The following is a 14787-nucleotide window of genomic DNA, read 5'->3' on the forward strand; positions in this document are numbered from 1 at the left end:
AAAGTTGTTTTTTTTAAGGATGGGTTACAGTTTTCAGTCACTGTTTCTTCTAAATCAGATTAAAATATACATCCTCAAACTACATGCACACATTGAAACACCTACTTTAGAGCATAGCTGGCTTATCCTAAAAAACAACTTGACTGAATATTAGTATATCCAGATAACTATGAGAAGACATTATATCTCAAAATGCTCAAATTAAACTTTGTAATCTTATTTCAAGTACATGATGGTCTTAAACCTAGATCAGTGCTGCTACAATACAACTCAAATTAAGGTGAGTATATCTCAAATGAAGAAGTTGACATGATATTTATTAGTTCAAAAATTAAGTGATGACTAAAAAGGCAGAAGCAAAATGCTTATTTAAGCCTAGCCTACATTTTCTATCTAATTAAGCTAACAGCTTCCAAAGTGTAAAGAAAATAACCACAAAAACCAAAAAGAAGCAAATCAGGAACATTTATAGACTTCAAAAACTGTTTTGCAAACCTTTTTTTTTTTTTTTTTACAAAAGTGAATCACAAGCTTTTAAATGCATACTGGCATCACTCAACAATTTAACCCCACAAAATGATATTACTAGAAGCATACAAAAGTAACAATAAACCCCTCATCATCGTGGGTTATTTAATTGATACTTTAACTGAAAACAATGGACGCCCTAAAGAAGGTTATTTCACCATTTGTGAATCCACTTCTAAAGTAGTCCTCAATGATGAAATCCATTAAGGTCTGCAAAGCTTTGTCTCAGCCCCTTCAAACTGTAGCTGCGGCACAACACACATGGAAGCCCATTTAGACATATCTCATAATTATGACTTAGTATCTCATTATTATGAGAAAGTATCTCATAGCTATGACTGTATCTCACTATTATGAGAAAGTATCTCATAAATATGACTTAGTATCTCATTATTATGACTTAGTATCTCATAATTATGACTTAGTATCTCATAATAATTACTTAGTATCTCATAATTATGGCCAAGTATCTCATAGCTATGAGAAAGTGTCTCATAACTATGACTGTATCTCATAATTATGACTTAGTATCTCATAATTATGACTTAGTATCTCATAACTATGACTGTATCTCATTATTATGACTTAGTATCTCATTATTATGAGAAAGTATCTCATAATTATGACTTAACTTTTATTTATTTGATACTTTTCCTATATATTTTTTTTGCTAGCTGGCAGAAACGGGCTTCCATAATATATGTATAATGGAGAAGCTTAATAAAACAAAAGAAAAAAAAAGAAAAGGTGGTCAAAATTCAACATTTTAATGCGAGATAAAGAAAATGTTGACTTAAGTCCGCCATGTTTCTGAGACAAATCATGCCAAATTTGTCAACTCTGCAAGTCGGATTCTAACATTGACTCAGCTGTTTTAAGAGCCTCCACGTGAATCATCCCAGTGGGAAACCATTTTGTCCGATTATTTCGACAGCCCATGAAGGGAGCTTATGAACGTAGCTCCACGTTGGAGCGACAGAGAGCTGAGGGTGGCGGTAACGCACCTTTAACCACCGTCAACACGACAAAGAAGAAGAACACAGAGCGCGGAGTGCGCCGGGTCTTAGATCACTCCAGAATGGCAACGTGTAACAGGTTTGGACAAATAGGTGAGTGAAGTTTGTGTTATTTTACGTACAACGTTTAAAAACCACACAGACATGCACACACTGAACGGTTCACCTGCTGAACATCTTGTTCTAGCCGGCTAGCTAACTTCGAACAGCGTTCTGCTCATATTCGTTACCGTTAAAATTGAATCCGTCAGCTGGTTTAACCCTCCTGTTGTGTTGCGGGTCAAATTGACCCTTTTAAAAGCCTATTTTAGACAATATGTGCCTCCAAACCAGATAAATGCAGCATACAAATCTGGGCAGCATGTGGCAGAAGAGGTGTCGTGTTAATTTATCAACATCACTTCATAAACATAAAACATTCAAAGTGTAAAATAAAATAAACAAAAATCTATGTCATGTAAAACTGCTGTATTTATATTTAGGGCTTTCCAATGTACATTAAAAAAAAGTTTTTACATGAATTTGAATGAAAAATGAGTGAGTTATCGTCATTGAACCATGATCTGTGAGAATTAAAGAACACCGATGGACTAAATCTTGATTTAAATGGTTAGTAATGGAGTTAAAAACTAGATTTATAAAATGTGTTTACTGTGATTTTTTTGGGGTTCTGACGCTTTTGGATAATTGAATATGTCCCGGATCAAATTGATCCAGGAAGATTCTTGCTGTTCCAGAGAAACGAACATAACAGGTGGGTTAAAGGAGCAGGTCTCAGTCAGCTCAAGGTAAACAAAGTGGGTTTCTCTGTCATTTGCAGGTGAATTGTATTGAACTGAATATCTTGTTTCCATCCACCTGCAGGCGGGCTGTAATCGGCAGGGAAACTCTGGCTTGACCCATCCTCTGGTGTGGATCCACCATGGGGGCGAGGTGGTCCCGCAGCGACAGCAGCCTGTCGCTCCTCCCGGACAGGAAGAACAGTGGTCGGACAGAAGAGCGCAAAGACTCCGATAACGACTCTTTGGATGGGATCAGCAGACAGGAGGATATAGCACAGTTTCCATATGTGGAGTTCACCGGCAGGGACAGCATAACGTGTCCAACATGTCAGGGCACGGGACGAATATCATGTAAGTACAGACTGCTGGAATCATTAACATATTCCCTAACACAAGGAGAGGACATCATACTTGTAGAGACCTCTTAATGCACTATTTCAAGTCATGAAAATCCATTAATTTACTAGACAGAAATACAAACACACATGCACTAATGCAGAGATGTCAGAGTGAGGGGGCTGCACAGGGACCAGTGATCAGGTCTTTAAGTGCCTGATCTAGGACAGCTCAGCTCAGGGTGTGAAATGGCACCTTTTCAGCCACATGTTACATTTCCAGACTTTGCCACCCTCGGGTCAATTCCCTACAGACTGAGCTGCTGTTCCCAGAGCTGGTCCTGGGCAGTATGTCAATGACATGAATTGATTTCAATAATCTATGGAAATAAATTAATCTATAATAATCTATCCAAATCTATGAAACAACAGATGTGTAATGTTATTATAGGGAATAAAAAAGCCTTAGAGGAGTTGTAATAAACACCTGGACACATTTAGAGTCTTATGAGTGTGGAAATATATTAATTCATGCCAAATGCAACTGAATTGTAAACTTGATTTCAGGTCAAAATAATTCATTGCACATATATGAAAGATACATTTTATTGCAAAGGTCAAATCTCTGAAGAATATGAAACATGTAGGAAAACCAGAAAAAGGACACAACTTTCTTGCAGAGCTGATTGAGAGGAAGAGGAAAAGAGCAGTTTTTATGGAGTTGACACAATCTAAAAACTAAAAATGTATTTTTTCAGTCTGGATTTTATGCAGGGTTTAAAAATATATATCACTGTAATGTTTTATATTGATTTTAATGATTTTGTTTAATGATTATTATTTATGCCTGATATTTTAAGCCTTTATTTTATTTTCAACTTGTATCCTTACCCTTTTAATTTATTTATTTATTTAAATTATTTATATTCTTAATGTTAATTTGATTTGATTTGAAATGTATTTTTATTTTAATTACACATTTTATTGTTGTTGGTGTGCATTAGTCTCTATTTTAAAATCCACGTTTGTTTTTTAATATGTCTTGCCATTATTTTATTTCTGCTTCTTGTTTTCAACCGCTGTAAATAATAATAATAATAATAATAATAATGATAATAATAATAATAATATTTAATTTAAAAGTGCCTTTCTCAGCATCAAGGCCACTTTACAGAGAGATTAAAAACAATAAATTGGGGTAAAGCACTTTGAATGGCATTTGTTTTTTCTGAAAGGTGCTATATAAACAAAGCTTGATTGATTGGTGCTGAAAAATAACATGTCAAGCTGATCAATCTCAAGTTTTTATTTTTATAATATCACAAACAAAAACAGTAAGTGTTTCATCATGTCACTTTTTCACACTAATTTAGAAGAAGTCAGGGTCTCATCGTTGCACGTGTTTTATTCCAGTGAAGTTGTTACACTGCTTTCAAAATAAGAGTCTCTGCATTTCTAGTGTTCAGGAATACACTGTCATTATGTAACTTCAGAGGTTAAACCAGGAGTCAAACATATGAAGGTGAAACACTAATCAATGTGTTGCATGACTTGTTGTTCTTTGTCTCATAGATCAAGTGAATGAACTGGTTGCACTGATCCCATACAGCGACCAAAGGCTGCAGCCCCAAAGAACGTACGTCAGCAGACTCCCATATGTATCTGTGTCTTTGTGTTTACTTTGGTACATTGATTTCTGCTTATCAGACAAACTAAGTACGGCTCATTGTTGTGTCATAGGAAGCTGTACGTGGTCCTGTCCATCGTGTTGTGTCTCCTGGCGTCCTCGCTCGGGGCCTTCTTCCTCTTCCCTCGCTCCGTGGTGGTCGTAGATGACGGGATACACTCGGTCACTGTACAGTTCGACACCTCCAATCAGAGGGTGTTAATGAACATGACGGTAGGTCAGCTCATTAAAGCTCTTTACACCTTGTTGCTGCTTTATTAGGTGAGCTAATCTGAAAATAATGAAGTCTAATCCAGAATTCCTCCTATATTTAATGAAGGTTTGAAAGTCCAGTTATAGGCTGGAAATCTCTCAAAGAGGTGTTGCTATAATTACACTTCATTTGGAGGCTGTCTTAAAACTGTATAGTGAACAAAACACTGACATTTAAACAAACTGCAGCCTCCAATTAAAAGTCTGATTAACACATCTCTGAAATTCAATCAACTAAAACTTCAGGCTGCAGATACTGTCTGGTTTTTTTATTGTTCTGTTATCTGTAGGATTGTTTCATGAATATCTGGTCATGTGCTGGTTTTGCAAAATGTCAGGAAATAGTGACAAAAGTTGATTGGTGTTCTCCAAAGCCGAAGAAAAACCCTCAAGGTACTTGTTTTGTCTGAAATCTAAACACTGATTAAAGAGAACTCAGGAGAAACATTCAAAGTTTGAGAACATTGAATCAGTTGGCTCAAAGACTCAATCCATAATCATATTTAGAGTTTAAGTTGATAGAGGACGACTGGTACAATAACTATCGCAGCTCTACTCAAACTGATATTTGTCCATCCATCCATCCATCCATCCATCCATCCATTTTCTTCCGCTTATCTGGGGTCGGGTCACAGAGGTAGCAGTCCAAACAAATTGAGCCAGACATCCCTCTCCCCAGCAACACCTTCTTGAGATCGATTGAGATCCTATCCATAAAAATTACAAACAAGGTCGGTGACAAGGGGCAACCCTGGCGGAGGCCAACACGCACTCACAAAGTGAGAACGTGTCTGACTTTGTGCCAAGTATGTGGACACAGCTCTCACTTTGGTCGTACAGGGATCGGATAGCTCGCAGTAGCGATGCTGTCTATGCTGCCGAGGATCAGCATGCCCAGATCATATACCCAGACTGCCACCCGGCCCTTTACGCACCCAACCCCCATGCCTACACCTGAGAGTGGTGGGCCCACAGGGTGGCGGCTCCTTCTTATTCTTTCGAGCTGAGCCTCACCGGGCCCCATGGAGGAGCGCCTGACCACCAGACGCTCGCCATCCAGCTCCTCCCGGGTCTTGCTCATATTTGCGTTATAAGAAATCGTATTTGATTGACAGATATCAGGTCATGTACAGTTCAGTTTGTTTTCATGCATTCAGATGATAGGTTTTATGATCAGGTGATGAACTGATGAGACTGTTTGAAGAAATGAGAAATGAAGCTGCTATACTGAATTGTTTTTATTGCTAAGTTTTGTCAGAAGTGCTTTTTTGCAGGGGAGATGCCAGGGATTTTTGGCCCCATGAAATAAACTCACATTAGGCTCCACCACTATATGACCAAAGCTGCTCTGATATATTTTAGATCCTCTGTCAGTCATCAGCTTTCAGAACAGTCCTGATCTTTCTCTCCCTGCTACTTTGCATGTGTTGACAAATTAATGATTAGCAGAGTGGAAAGCACGTTTCAGAGATACAGAACAACCTCACAGTCTGCGCCTGATGTATTGAATATATCCTGAGTTAATGTATACACTAGTTAAGCTCTAACCTGTGTTGTGATGCAGTGTTGCTGAATCAAATGTTTCCTTCTTCCTCCTGTGTCACTGAAAGCAGACTGTTGGAGTTTGTACAGTTTTTATTACTTGCTCTGTTTTGAAATGTTCTTCCAACCACCACACCCAACTTCTGGGTTTCATTTGAGCAAACAATCGTCACAAAAACATGTTGCATAATGTTTATTGAAATTAATTATTTTGTCCTCAGAGCACTCTGAACCTCAGCAACCCAAACTTCTTCTCGGTGTGGGTGGACAGTGTGAGCTGTCGGGTGTTTTACATGAAGACGGTGATCGGGACTCAGCAGCTACACAACGTCACCACGCTCCTGCCGCTCAGTGACATTCAGGTACAGAAGAGAAGATGAATTCATAAAGCAGAAGTCTCTAGCCAAAGAAAAGAGACACTACATTGTGTCACATTTATATTCAGCCCAAGCGCCAACCTTCGGTCTAAAAATATGAGTCCAATGCGGAAGTGCTAAAAACTGCAGTTCATCGAGTGTCCGCTTGAGGCTGGCTCCAGAAGTACCGGAAACCACATACACACTAATTTAAAAAAGCTGATCTTTACAGCAGAAAGAAACATGTTCACAGCCTGCTACAAAAGACAAGTGTAGTCTGGATAGCTCATTTCATAACCCGGCAATTTTGAAGTTATTAAGATTACGAGTTTCCCATCATGAGAGGCACAGCTGACTTGATTGACAGGTGGAACACTGTAGCTGTTGGCTAGGAGGCTCAAAGCCCGCCTCTTTATCTCACACTAGCTCCACAACAGCAATATGGCTCCCTCTGATGATTGGCCTCAAAACAGCGCTTCAGAAACAGATGGGTGACGTCACGGATCCTACGTCCATTATTTATACAGTCTATGATTCATCCCCTTAAGCTTTTATATATGGTGTCATGCAACAGCTTCAAATTAAAATTGATCATATCAGGGTAATAAGTATTAGACCAACCAGTAAGTATCCAAACAAAGGGAAGTAAATGGTTTCAAATACTTATAAGTAAAAATGTGAAAGCCATGAGAGCTTTATTTTATCTCCTTACAAAGATCAGCTTCACCTGCACATCTTGTTGTGAATGAATGAGTAAAAAAAACAACCTAAATGAGGTGTGTAGAGATTTAAAGTTGTAACACTTTAATAAAGGAAAGTCTGGGCAGGTTTGCTGTTATGTAAGGCCCTGTCCTATAAATAAGACTCTTTATATTTCAGTGTAAACACTGTCTGTTTGCGTAGTACCAACAACAGCTGCAGCTTGAGGTGAACGTTCAGAGTTCAGCGAGCAAACAAAGGTATCATAACTGTGCAGCACACGTGTAGGTGTGTCTGGAACAGGATGTGTTTTCTGTTTGATAAGACTCGCATATGAGCTCGCAGCTTTACTGTAAAAACTCTGCTCCTCAAGGTTTTCATGCTCGAAGACTTTAGAACGAGAACACAAACTCACCCTGACCTGTGTCTGCAAATATCCCATTACTCCTCCTGCCAGCAAATTCCAAGAAAGAAAGAACAAAAGCAAGCATGACTTAATCCGACTTACACAAGTTTTATGTGTTGTGAAAGCTCCATTTTTTATATTTAGCCACACTGTTGATCATCGTGCATTCATGAGCTGTGGTTTATTAAACACTGGTTCAAAAGCACAACCCTGCTCCTCAGAATACTCACGAGAACCACACATCTGAAGCTGAAGATAGAACGTACACAGTAATTATATCTGTCTCTGTCACTTTTGATGAAGGCTGCAGATGTTTTTGGATCTTTTCTTCAAATGATGATTTACATTATGGTATATTTTGAAGGTTTACATCATCAGTGGAGTGTTTCCTCTTTGCTCAAAGCAACAAACAGCATGCTGAATTTTAAATATACGTTGCATCATTGCACTCTGACATGTCTCTCTCAAGGTTGATTCATTTGCTCTCAGATGAATCTTTTAGACATGATCTCACCCCCTCGTCTCTCAGCTGATAGAGGATGTATTTGTTGATCATAGAGTTAGTGTCTCCAGATGATGAAATGTTGACATTGCTCTGTTTGTCATGTGTCTCTCTCCTGCAGATGAACTACACAGTCACTGTGGAGATCGGCACCAGCGCACCGTATGTCTAGTAAGTGTCTCTGCTCAGACTTTGTCCAAACAGTTTTTCGGCGTCATGTAGAAACACAGATTGTGTGCAGAGTCTTACTGGGTGGCGTGTTCTTGTGGCTGAAACAGAAACACAACTACTTTAGTCAAAGGCTTCAAAAAGCGGGTCAGCATGTGAGAGATGGATTATTCAAAGAACAGTCAAATTTGAGGCAGCAGAGACTTAATTATAATCCTAACTTCAAGTCCTGAGTATGGGACAGGCTCCAAAAACTCTTGATACTTCCCATAATGCAACTCTCTCCATATCTCCTATCTTTGAAATGTAAAAAAAAAAACAGAATATGACAGTTCACTCCATCAATCCCAATTATACCAAGACTCTTTCCAAACAGAGCAGGTCTAGCATTTAGCAAGTTACAGTGGCAAGGACAAACTTCATTTAACAGGCAGAAACCTCCAGCAGGACCAGACTCATGTTAGACCCACATCTGCTGAGACCGAGTTGGAGAGAGGGATAGAGGGGGGATGAAGAGAGAGAGAGATGATAGTGATGAGATTGATAGTAATAGTTGTAGCAGCATGCCGTCTAAGGCAGAAATGCTAAATGTAATGTTGAGATTCGTAAAGCAGTTTTGTCATGTTATATATGTCCGTCGTCCTCTGAGATCAAGATCCAGGCTTTGAAATGGATCCGGTCAGATCCACTGAGGTAACTGTCTCCTAGGTCCAGTCTCACTCATCACTAGTGGACTGATGGGTATATTTTGTGAAGTGTCCCTTTAACTAAAGCTAAAAAATAAGGTGGAAAATAGACACACTTTGTACCTTGACCCTTTTTGAGTGTCGTTGTATGAAATAACAATGACAATAAAGGAATCTGATCTAATCTGACATACACTGCAGGTAAAGAGAGTAAAGATGAAGAACTATGATTTTACCAGTCGGCAACCTCCGGTCTCAAAATATGAAGCCCATGCGGAAGTGTTATAAACTGCAATTCATCAAGCGTCCACTAGAGGCTGGCTGCAGAAACACAGGAAACCACATACACACCAATTCAAAGAAGACGATCTTTACAGCAGAAATAAACATGTTAACAGCCTGGTTCAAAAAACAGCTTCAGTCTACGTAGCTCATTTCTCTATCAGCACACACTGTACGGGGGGTGAATTTTTTTCTAACGTGACGGTTCAGAAGATATTAAGATTACCAGTTTTTGCCCAAATAAGGACATGACTGACTTGACTGACAGGCGGCAACACATAGCTGTTAGCAAGGAGGCTCAAACTCCGCCTCTTTACATCACACCAAGTTAGGTTGAGTTCAGTATTTCCAAAATGGCTCCCGCCGACGACTGGCTTCAAAATGGGGCGCTCAGGAACAGATGGGTGACGTCACGGATACTACATCCATTATTTCTGCAGTCTCTGAATTGAACATGTTGTTGTTGGAGTTGTTCTTCAGTCCTGTAAAGACGTCGGTGTAGAAATCCTCATTCTTCTGTTTCTCTCTCTCTCAGTGCCTTCTGCACCATGCCCAGCATTAAGGTCCACAACATCGTGGTGCTCATGCAGTAAGTATCTCCTTCATCTGAGAAACTGCTACGTTTCATTCTTATTAACATGTTGTTTTCATTCTTTTACTGCTGTTTCAATGTGACTCACATGGTTGTTGGGTTTAGGAACAGTCAGGTAGGTGCATGTAGACGTTGTCTAAACCTTTGTGTCGACAGTTTTTAGTGTCAGGTGAGGGTTGGGTCATTTTGTCTGGACTCATGGTGACACAGTGGTCCGAGGAGGTGTTGGGCCTTGTGCTAGAATTTTTTGGCAAGCTTGATGCCATCTTTGTTCTCCAGTGGGCTTGGTTCTTCCTTAGACTTGATGTGAAAGATGTTTTTTTATCTTTTAAAAGAAATGCAGTCTATAAAACACACCTCACTCCATAGCTGTTAAACCCCACAGACAGTTTTTAAATGAACTTTAAAAAGTTACTGAAGAGAATTTCTCTTTTTTTAGAACATCTTTATAAGAAGCATTTTAACACTCCTTGTTTTAGAAAATCATCTTCTATAAATATGTTTTATTTCTGTAAATATCCAGGGTCTCTCTTTCATAGCTGAGTAAAACTCTCATTATTAACCTCTGAATGTGGCTGAGTAGAAACGTAATGGAAAACTGAACTCAAGTTTAGTACAGTGCTTCAAATGTTCTCTGTTTCTCACACCCCAGTTTGAACACAACGTTCACTTTCATCATACGGTTGAGGCACGGTTTATTTCATGTGTCGTGCAGGCAAACACACGAGACGATCTTACAACATCAGACTTCCTGCAGGAAATGACTGGATGAGAAACAGAACTTCAATTTGTCTCAGGGTTCAGGCAGAAGGAACCATGAATACACAGAATGGAAGTGACTGAAAGTAGTGAATTATTACAAAATGAGTGTGAAAAAAAAGCTTCTCTATAATAAACATGACGTACTCAGAGCTGTGCACATTATGTGACATGTTTGAGATCCATCATATCTCCTTTTTCAGCTCCAAAGTGAGTGGTAGCATTTTGAGTGAAAGAATTAGGTTAACTTTAAGAAATTAAAAACTGAACACCCTTTATGTTTTATTTCAGCTGATGCTGATCTGTGATCTTCCTCTGAGGATGCATGCTTACTTTTTCAGTAATTCTGGTGAAGTCAGCAGTTCGAGTGAAACGACTTCCAGCACAGACTTCCTGAGCTGTTTTTATCTCTGCAGAATGAACGCCATCACTTCTTTGTCCGTTACATCCTCAGAGTTTGGCTCCCTCATCTGTCACGAGTAGGTCTAAGTTTATCTGCAGATATATAGTTACACGGAGGCTCCACTCATGATCACTCTGATGATATGAATCCAGAAAAGCAACATGATTTAATGTAGTTCAGTTTACTTTAAATGAAGGCTCTAAACTTTGTCAAAATAACATCCTGATGCAGATTTGTAAAAGTAAAAAGTGTATGTAAAAGTGAGATTTCTAAAAGGTATAATGCAGATGTTGTCAGGCCTGTCCTCTAGAGAAAAATACAACGTCTTTTAAAACACTTATTCATTAAACAGGAGTCGATGACGGCATCTGAGGAGTTCAAGGAAACTGGGAAATTCAAAGGCTGATTTGCTGACATAGTCGGGGAATGTGTCACTCAAATTGAAATGTTTGATCTACAACTGATTGTGCACTAGACCTGCATCAATCAATCTCAATCAATCAATCTTTATTTATAAAGCGCCAAATCCCAACAAATGTTATTCTCAAACTCTTTCCAAACAGAGCAGGTCTAGACCGTACTCTATGTTCTATTATTAACAAAGACCCAACATCAAGACAGGATCAGATCCAGTCTCATCTGACAGACAGGACTCAGTCTGATCTCATCTTAATCCACCATGAGCAGAGCACTTTGCAGCATTTAGCAAGTTACAGTGGCAAGGACAAACTTCCTTTAACAGGCAGAAACCTCCAGCAGGACCAGACTCATGTTAGACACACTGAGACCATGTTGGAGAGAGGGATAGAGGGAGATGAAGAGAGAGAGAGAGAGATGATAGTGGTGAGACAGATAGTAGTAGTTGTATCAGCTGGAGTCTGGAACGTCTGCAGCAGCAGGCCGTCTACGGCAGAGATCCAGAGGAACATTCGAGATAAGGGAGCTCAGGGACTCTAACTATAAGCTTTATCAAAAAGGAAAGTTTCACTTAAAAGCATCCAATGAGATCAATTCCTTAAGTTTCAGCTTCTTTTGTAATTCCTTCGGTAAAGGGGGAAGCAAACTTAAATACCTTTTTCCCATCTCAGTCCTAACCTTTGTAACGGACAATAACAAAAGATACTGGGACTAGAGATATAAATTTTCATTCTCTTCTGTCTGATGTAGGTTTGAAGGTATGACAGAAACAGATCTGCAGTAGACTTATGAATCAGTATACGCCATGTGTTTTTTAAATGAAGACAAGGAAGACCAACCAACACACTCATAAAGCAAGGAGTGATACAAGGATACAAGGACACTTTATTTGTCATTCTGACCATGTGGACGTGAAAGAACGAAATGCAGAACTCAGGTCTCTGCAATAAATACATTCTCATGTGGTAATAAGTAATAAATAAATGTCATGGAGTAAAAAAATGGAAACCTATAAAAATAGAGAGAAATATAAAACCAATAAAAACCTATTAATAAAAAAGAACCCAGTGAGTCAGACAATAAATGAAAAAAAAAAAAAGAAAAAGGAAAGTTTGAAGCCTACTCTTAAAAGTAGAGAGGGTGTCTGCCTCCTGGACCCTGACTGGTAGATGATTCCAAAGGAGAGTTGCTTATTAACTGAAGGTTCTACCTCCCATACTACTTTTAGAGACTTAAGATATGATGAGCAGGCCTGCATGCTGTGTTCTAGAGGGTTGACATGAAGACATCAGTTTGTAGAGATGAAGTGTTTTCTGTCCTGAACATGCTGAAGTTTGCAAATGTTCAGAACACCCACTGTTGGTAAACGCAGGTCCAATTTTTACTTTGGTGATTATAGGGTGGAAAAAGTGTCACAACCTGAGCTCACATTCAGACCGGAGACTTGCTGCTTGTCGGCTGAAGGGCGGGGCGGTGTGGAAACCCAGAGCTCTCAGAAAATCCGTCTTAAAACCATTTCTTTTGTCACATTCTGCATTTGTTTTGTCTGTAGTCTCACTCTCTGTGTCCCGTTTCCTGCTTTCAGAACCACTGTGACGACCGCCAACATGGTGCACACCACCATGAACAGCCTGGAGGCGTATCGCTACATCGACTGCGGCTCAAACACCACAGACGTCCAGCAGCACCACACCTCCACCCTCTCACCTGCCTTAACCGCCAGCACCTCCGGCACCCCTCTGCCGTGAGCCCTGCAGGGAGGCGGGTCACTCCTCGGACGGAGGCTGGAGAGATGATGGTGCACACTCCAGGATGGATTTGCTCTCCACCAGCAGCAGAAATATGAAAGGTGCTTTTCCTTTTTAGCTCAGGCAGAACACGGATGAGGAAACAGACGAGTGGTTTGTTTTGGTTGCTGTTAGACATTTCCTTCCACAGAGCATCAGATGTTGTTTTTTACTCGTGTTAGCTCGGCTCATGATCGCCTGAATGTTTGCTGTTTCAGACAGAATGAGTTACATGTTCTAGCGGTAAAACCAGAGAAGAAGAAGATTGAATGAGTCATTGCCAGCGAGCACTGTGGCCTTGTTTAGTAGGCAGTAATGTCAGAAAGGAGCTTTTCTTCACGGAGAACAGGCGACAGTCTCAGCTGACGCGGACAGCATTTTTGTCATCCCTTTAAAAACACTGCAGAGCTCTGTCTGCGCCTCCTCCTCCTGCTGCTGCTGCTGCTGCTGATGATGCTGCTGCAACATCAGGAAAAAATTCTTCTGCAAAGCTTGAATGACCTTTGTATTATAACACTGTGTTTACTAGAGGCTGCTGAATGGAGAAGGAGCCGACCTGCTGGTTCTGTTTTGGAATGAATGCAGGGATTATTTAGTATTTGCACCTTGAAACTGGGACATTTTGTTACACATTAATTTGCTACCTGCTCCTTGAGTTGGAAACTGCATTGAACAAGTTAGATGTTTTTGAACGATGAATGGATAAGGTAATTCCTGAAACCTTTCATGACAGCGACTATAAGCATATTAGATTCAGAGTTCAGGTTCATACAAGAGAGAGAGATACTGTGCTCAAACTTTCTTTTGCATCCCACCACACTTATACATCCCGCATCTCCCTCTCTCGTATGTTTCCTCCTGCAGCTCCAATCATCACCTCTGACTTTACATGACCAAGTGTTCCTCAAGGACTTCTCTTAAAGCCTCTGTTCTTTCTAGATCTCTCTCATAAGTTTGACTTCATGGCTCTCACAAATGGACTGAAGAATTGTGATTATTTTTTAAAGGGATAGTTTGTAAATTTCTGTATGAACAATTTTACTAGTGTTTTTAAAAGTTCTTAATAGATGTGAAAATGAGTTGTGAATAATAAAAGTAATAAAAACAAACAGCTGTGTTGTTGTTGTTGTTTTTGAAAAATGTTAGGAGCTGCAACAATTAATTGACTTACAAAAAATAATAAAGAAAGATATTTATTGAAATCTATTGATTCAGATTTGTAACATTTTTCTGCAAAAAGGACCAACCTTGTCCAAAGCCTGTTCTTGTTTCCTTCACCTAATAACATAAAATGGATATTTAATGAAGTATTTAATCTGCAAATTATTTAAAAATAATTGAGTTTTTTCTGCAACCCAAGGACCATTGATTAATTCATTGACTGATTGTGTTTATTTAGTATGTAGTCTCGGTCAAGTCTGGGACCATTAATGCTGAACAATAGGTATGTATTCAGACGATCCCTTTTTCAGAGAAGTCCTTACATATTTCAGCAAAACAATGCCAAACCACATTCTGCAGGTATTACAACACTATGGCTCTGTAGTAGAAGAGTCCCAAGTGTTTAACTGGTCTGCCTGCAGTCCTG

General features: G+C 39.5%; 1 protein-coding gene across 1 annotated transcript; it reads left to right on the forward strand.

Annotated features, from left to right (window-relative positions):
• The first annotated feature begins 1468 nt into the window (after positions 1-1468).
• tmem106c (transmembrane protein 106C) lies at positions 1469-14310 on the forward strand. Its single transcript, XM_034695946.1, has 8 exons — positions 1469-1637; positions 2409-2677; positions 4234-4297; positions 4402-4561; positions 6364-6504; positions 8227-8276; positions 9777-9830; positions 12998-14310. The coding sequence occupies exons 2-8, from the start codon at positions 2467-2469 to the stop codon at positions 13158-13160; spliced, it is 843 nt and encodes a 280-aa protein (XP_034551837.1). The 5' UTR covers positions 1469-1637; positions 2409-2466; the 3' UTR covers positions 13161-14310.
• The last annotated feature ends 477 nt before the right edge of the window (positions 14311-14787 follow it).

This window comes from Notolabrus celidotus, chromosome 11, assembly GCF_009762535.1.
Source record: "Notolabrus celidotus isolate fNotCel1 chromosome 11, fNotCel1.pri, whole genome shotgun sequence".
NCBI classification, from domain to species: Eukaryota; Metazoa; Chordata; class Actinopteri; order Labriformes; family Labridae; genus Notolabrus; species Notolabrus celidotus.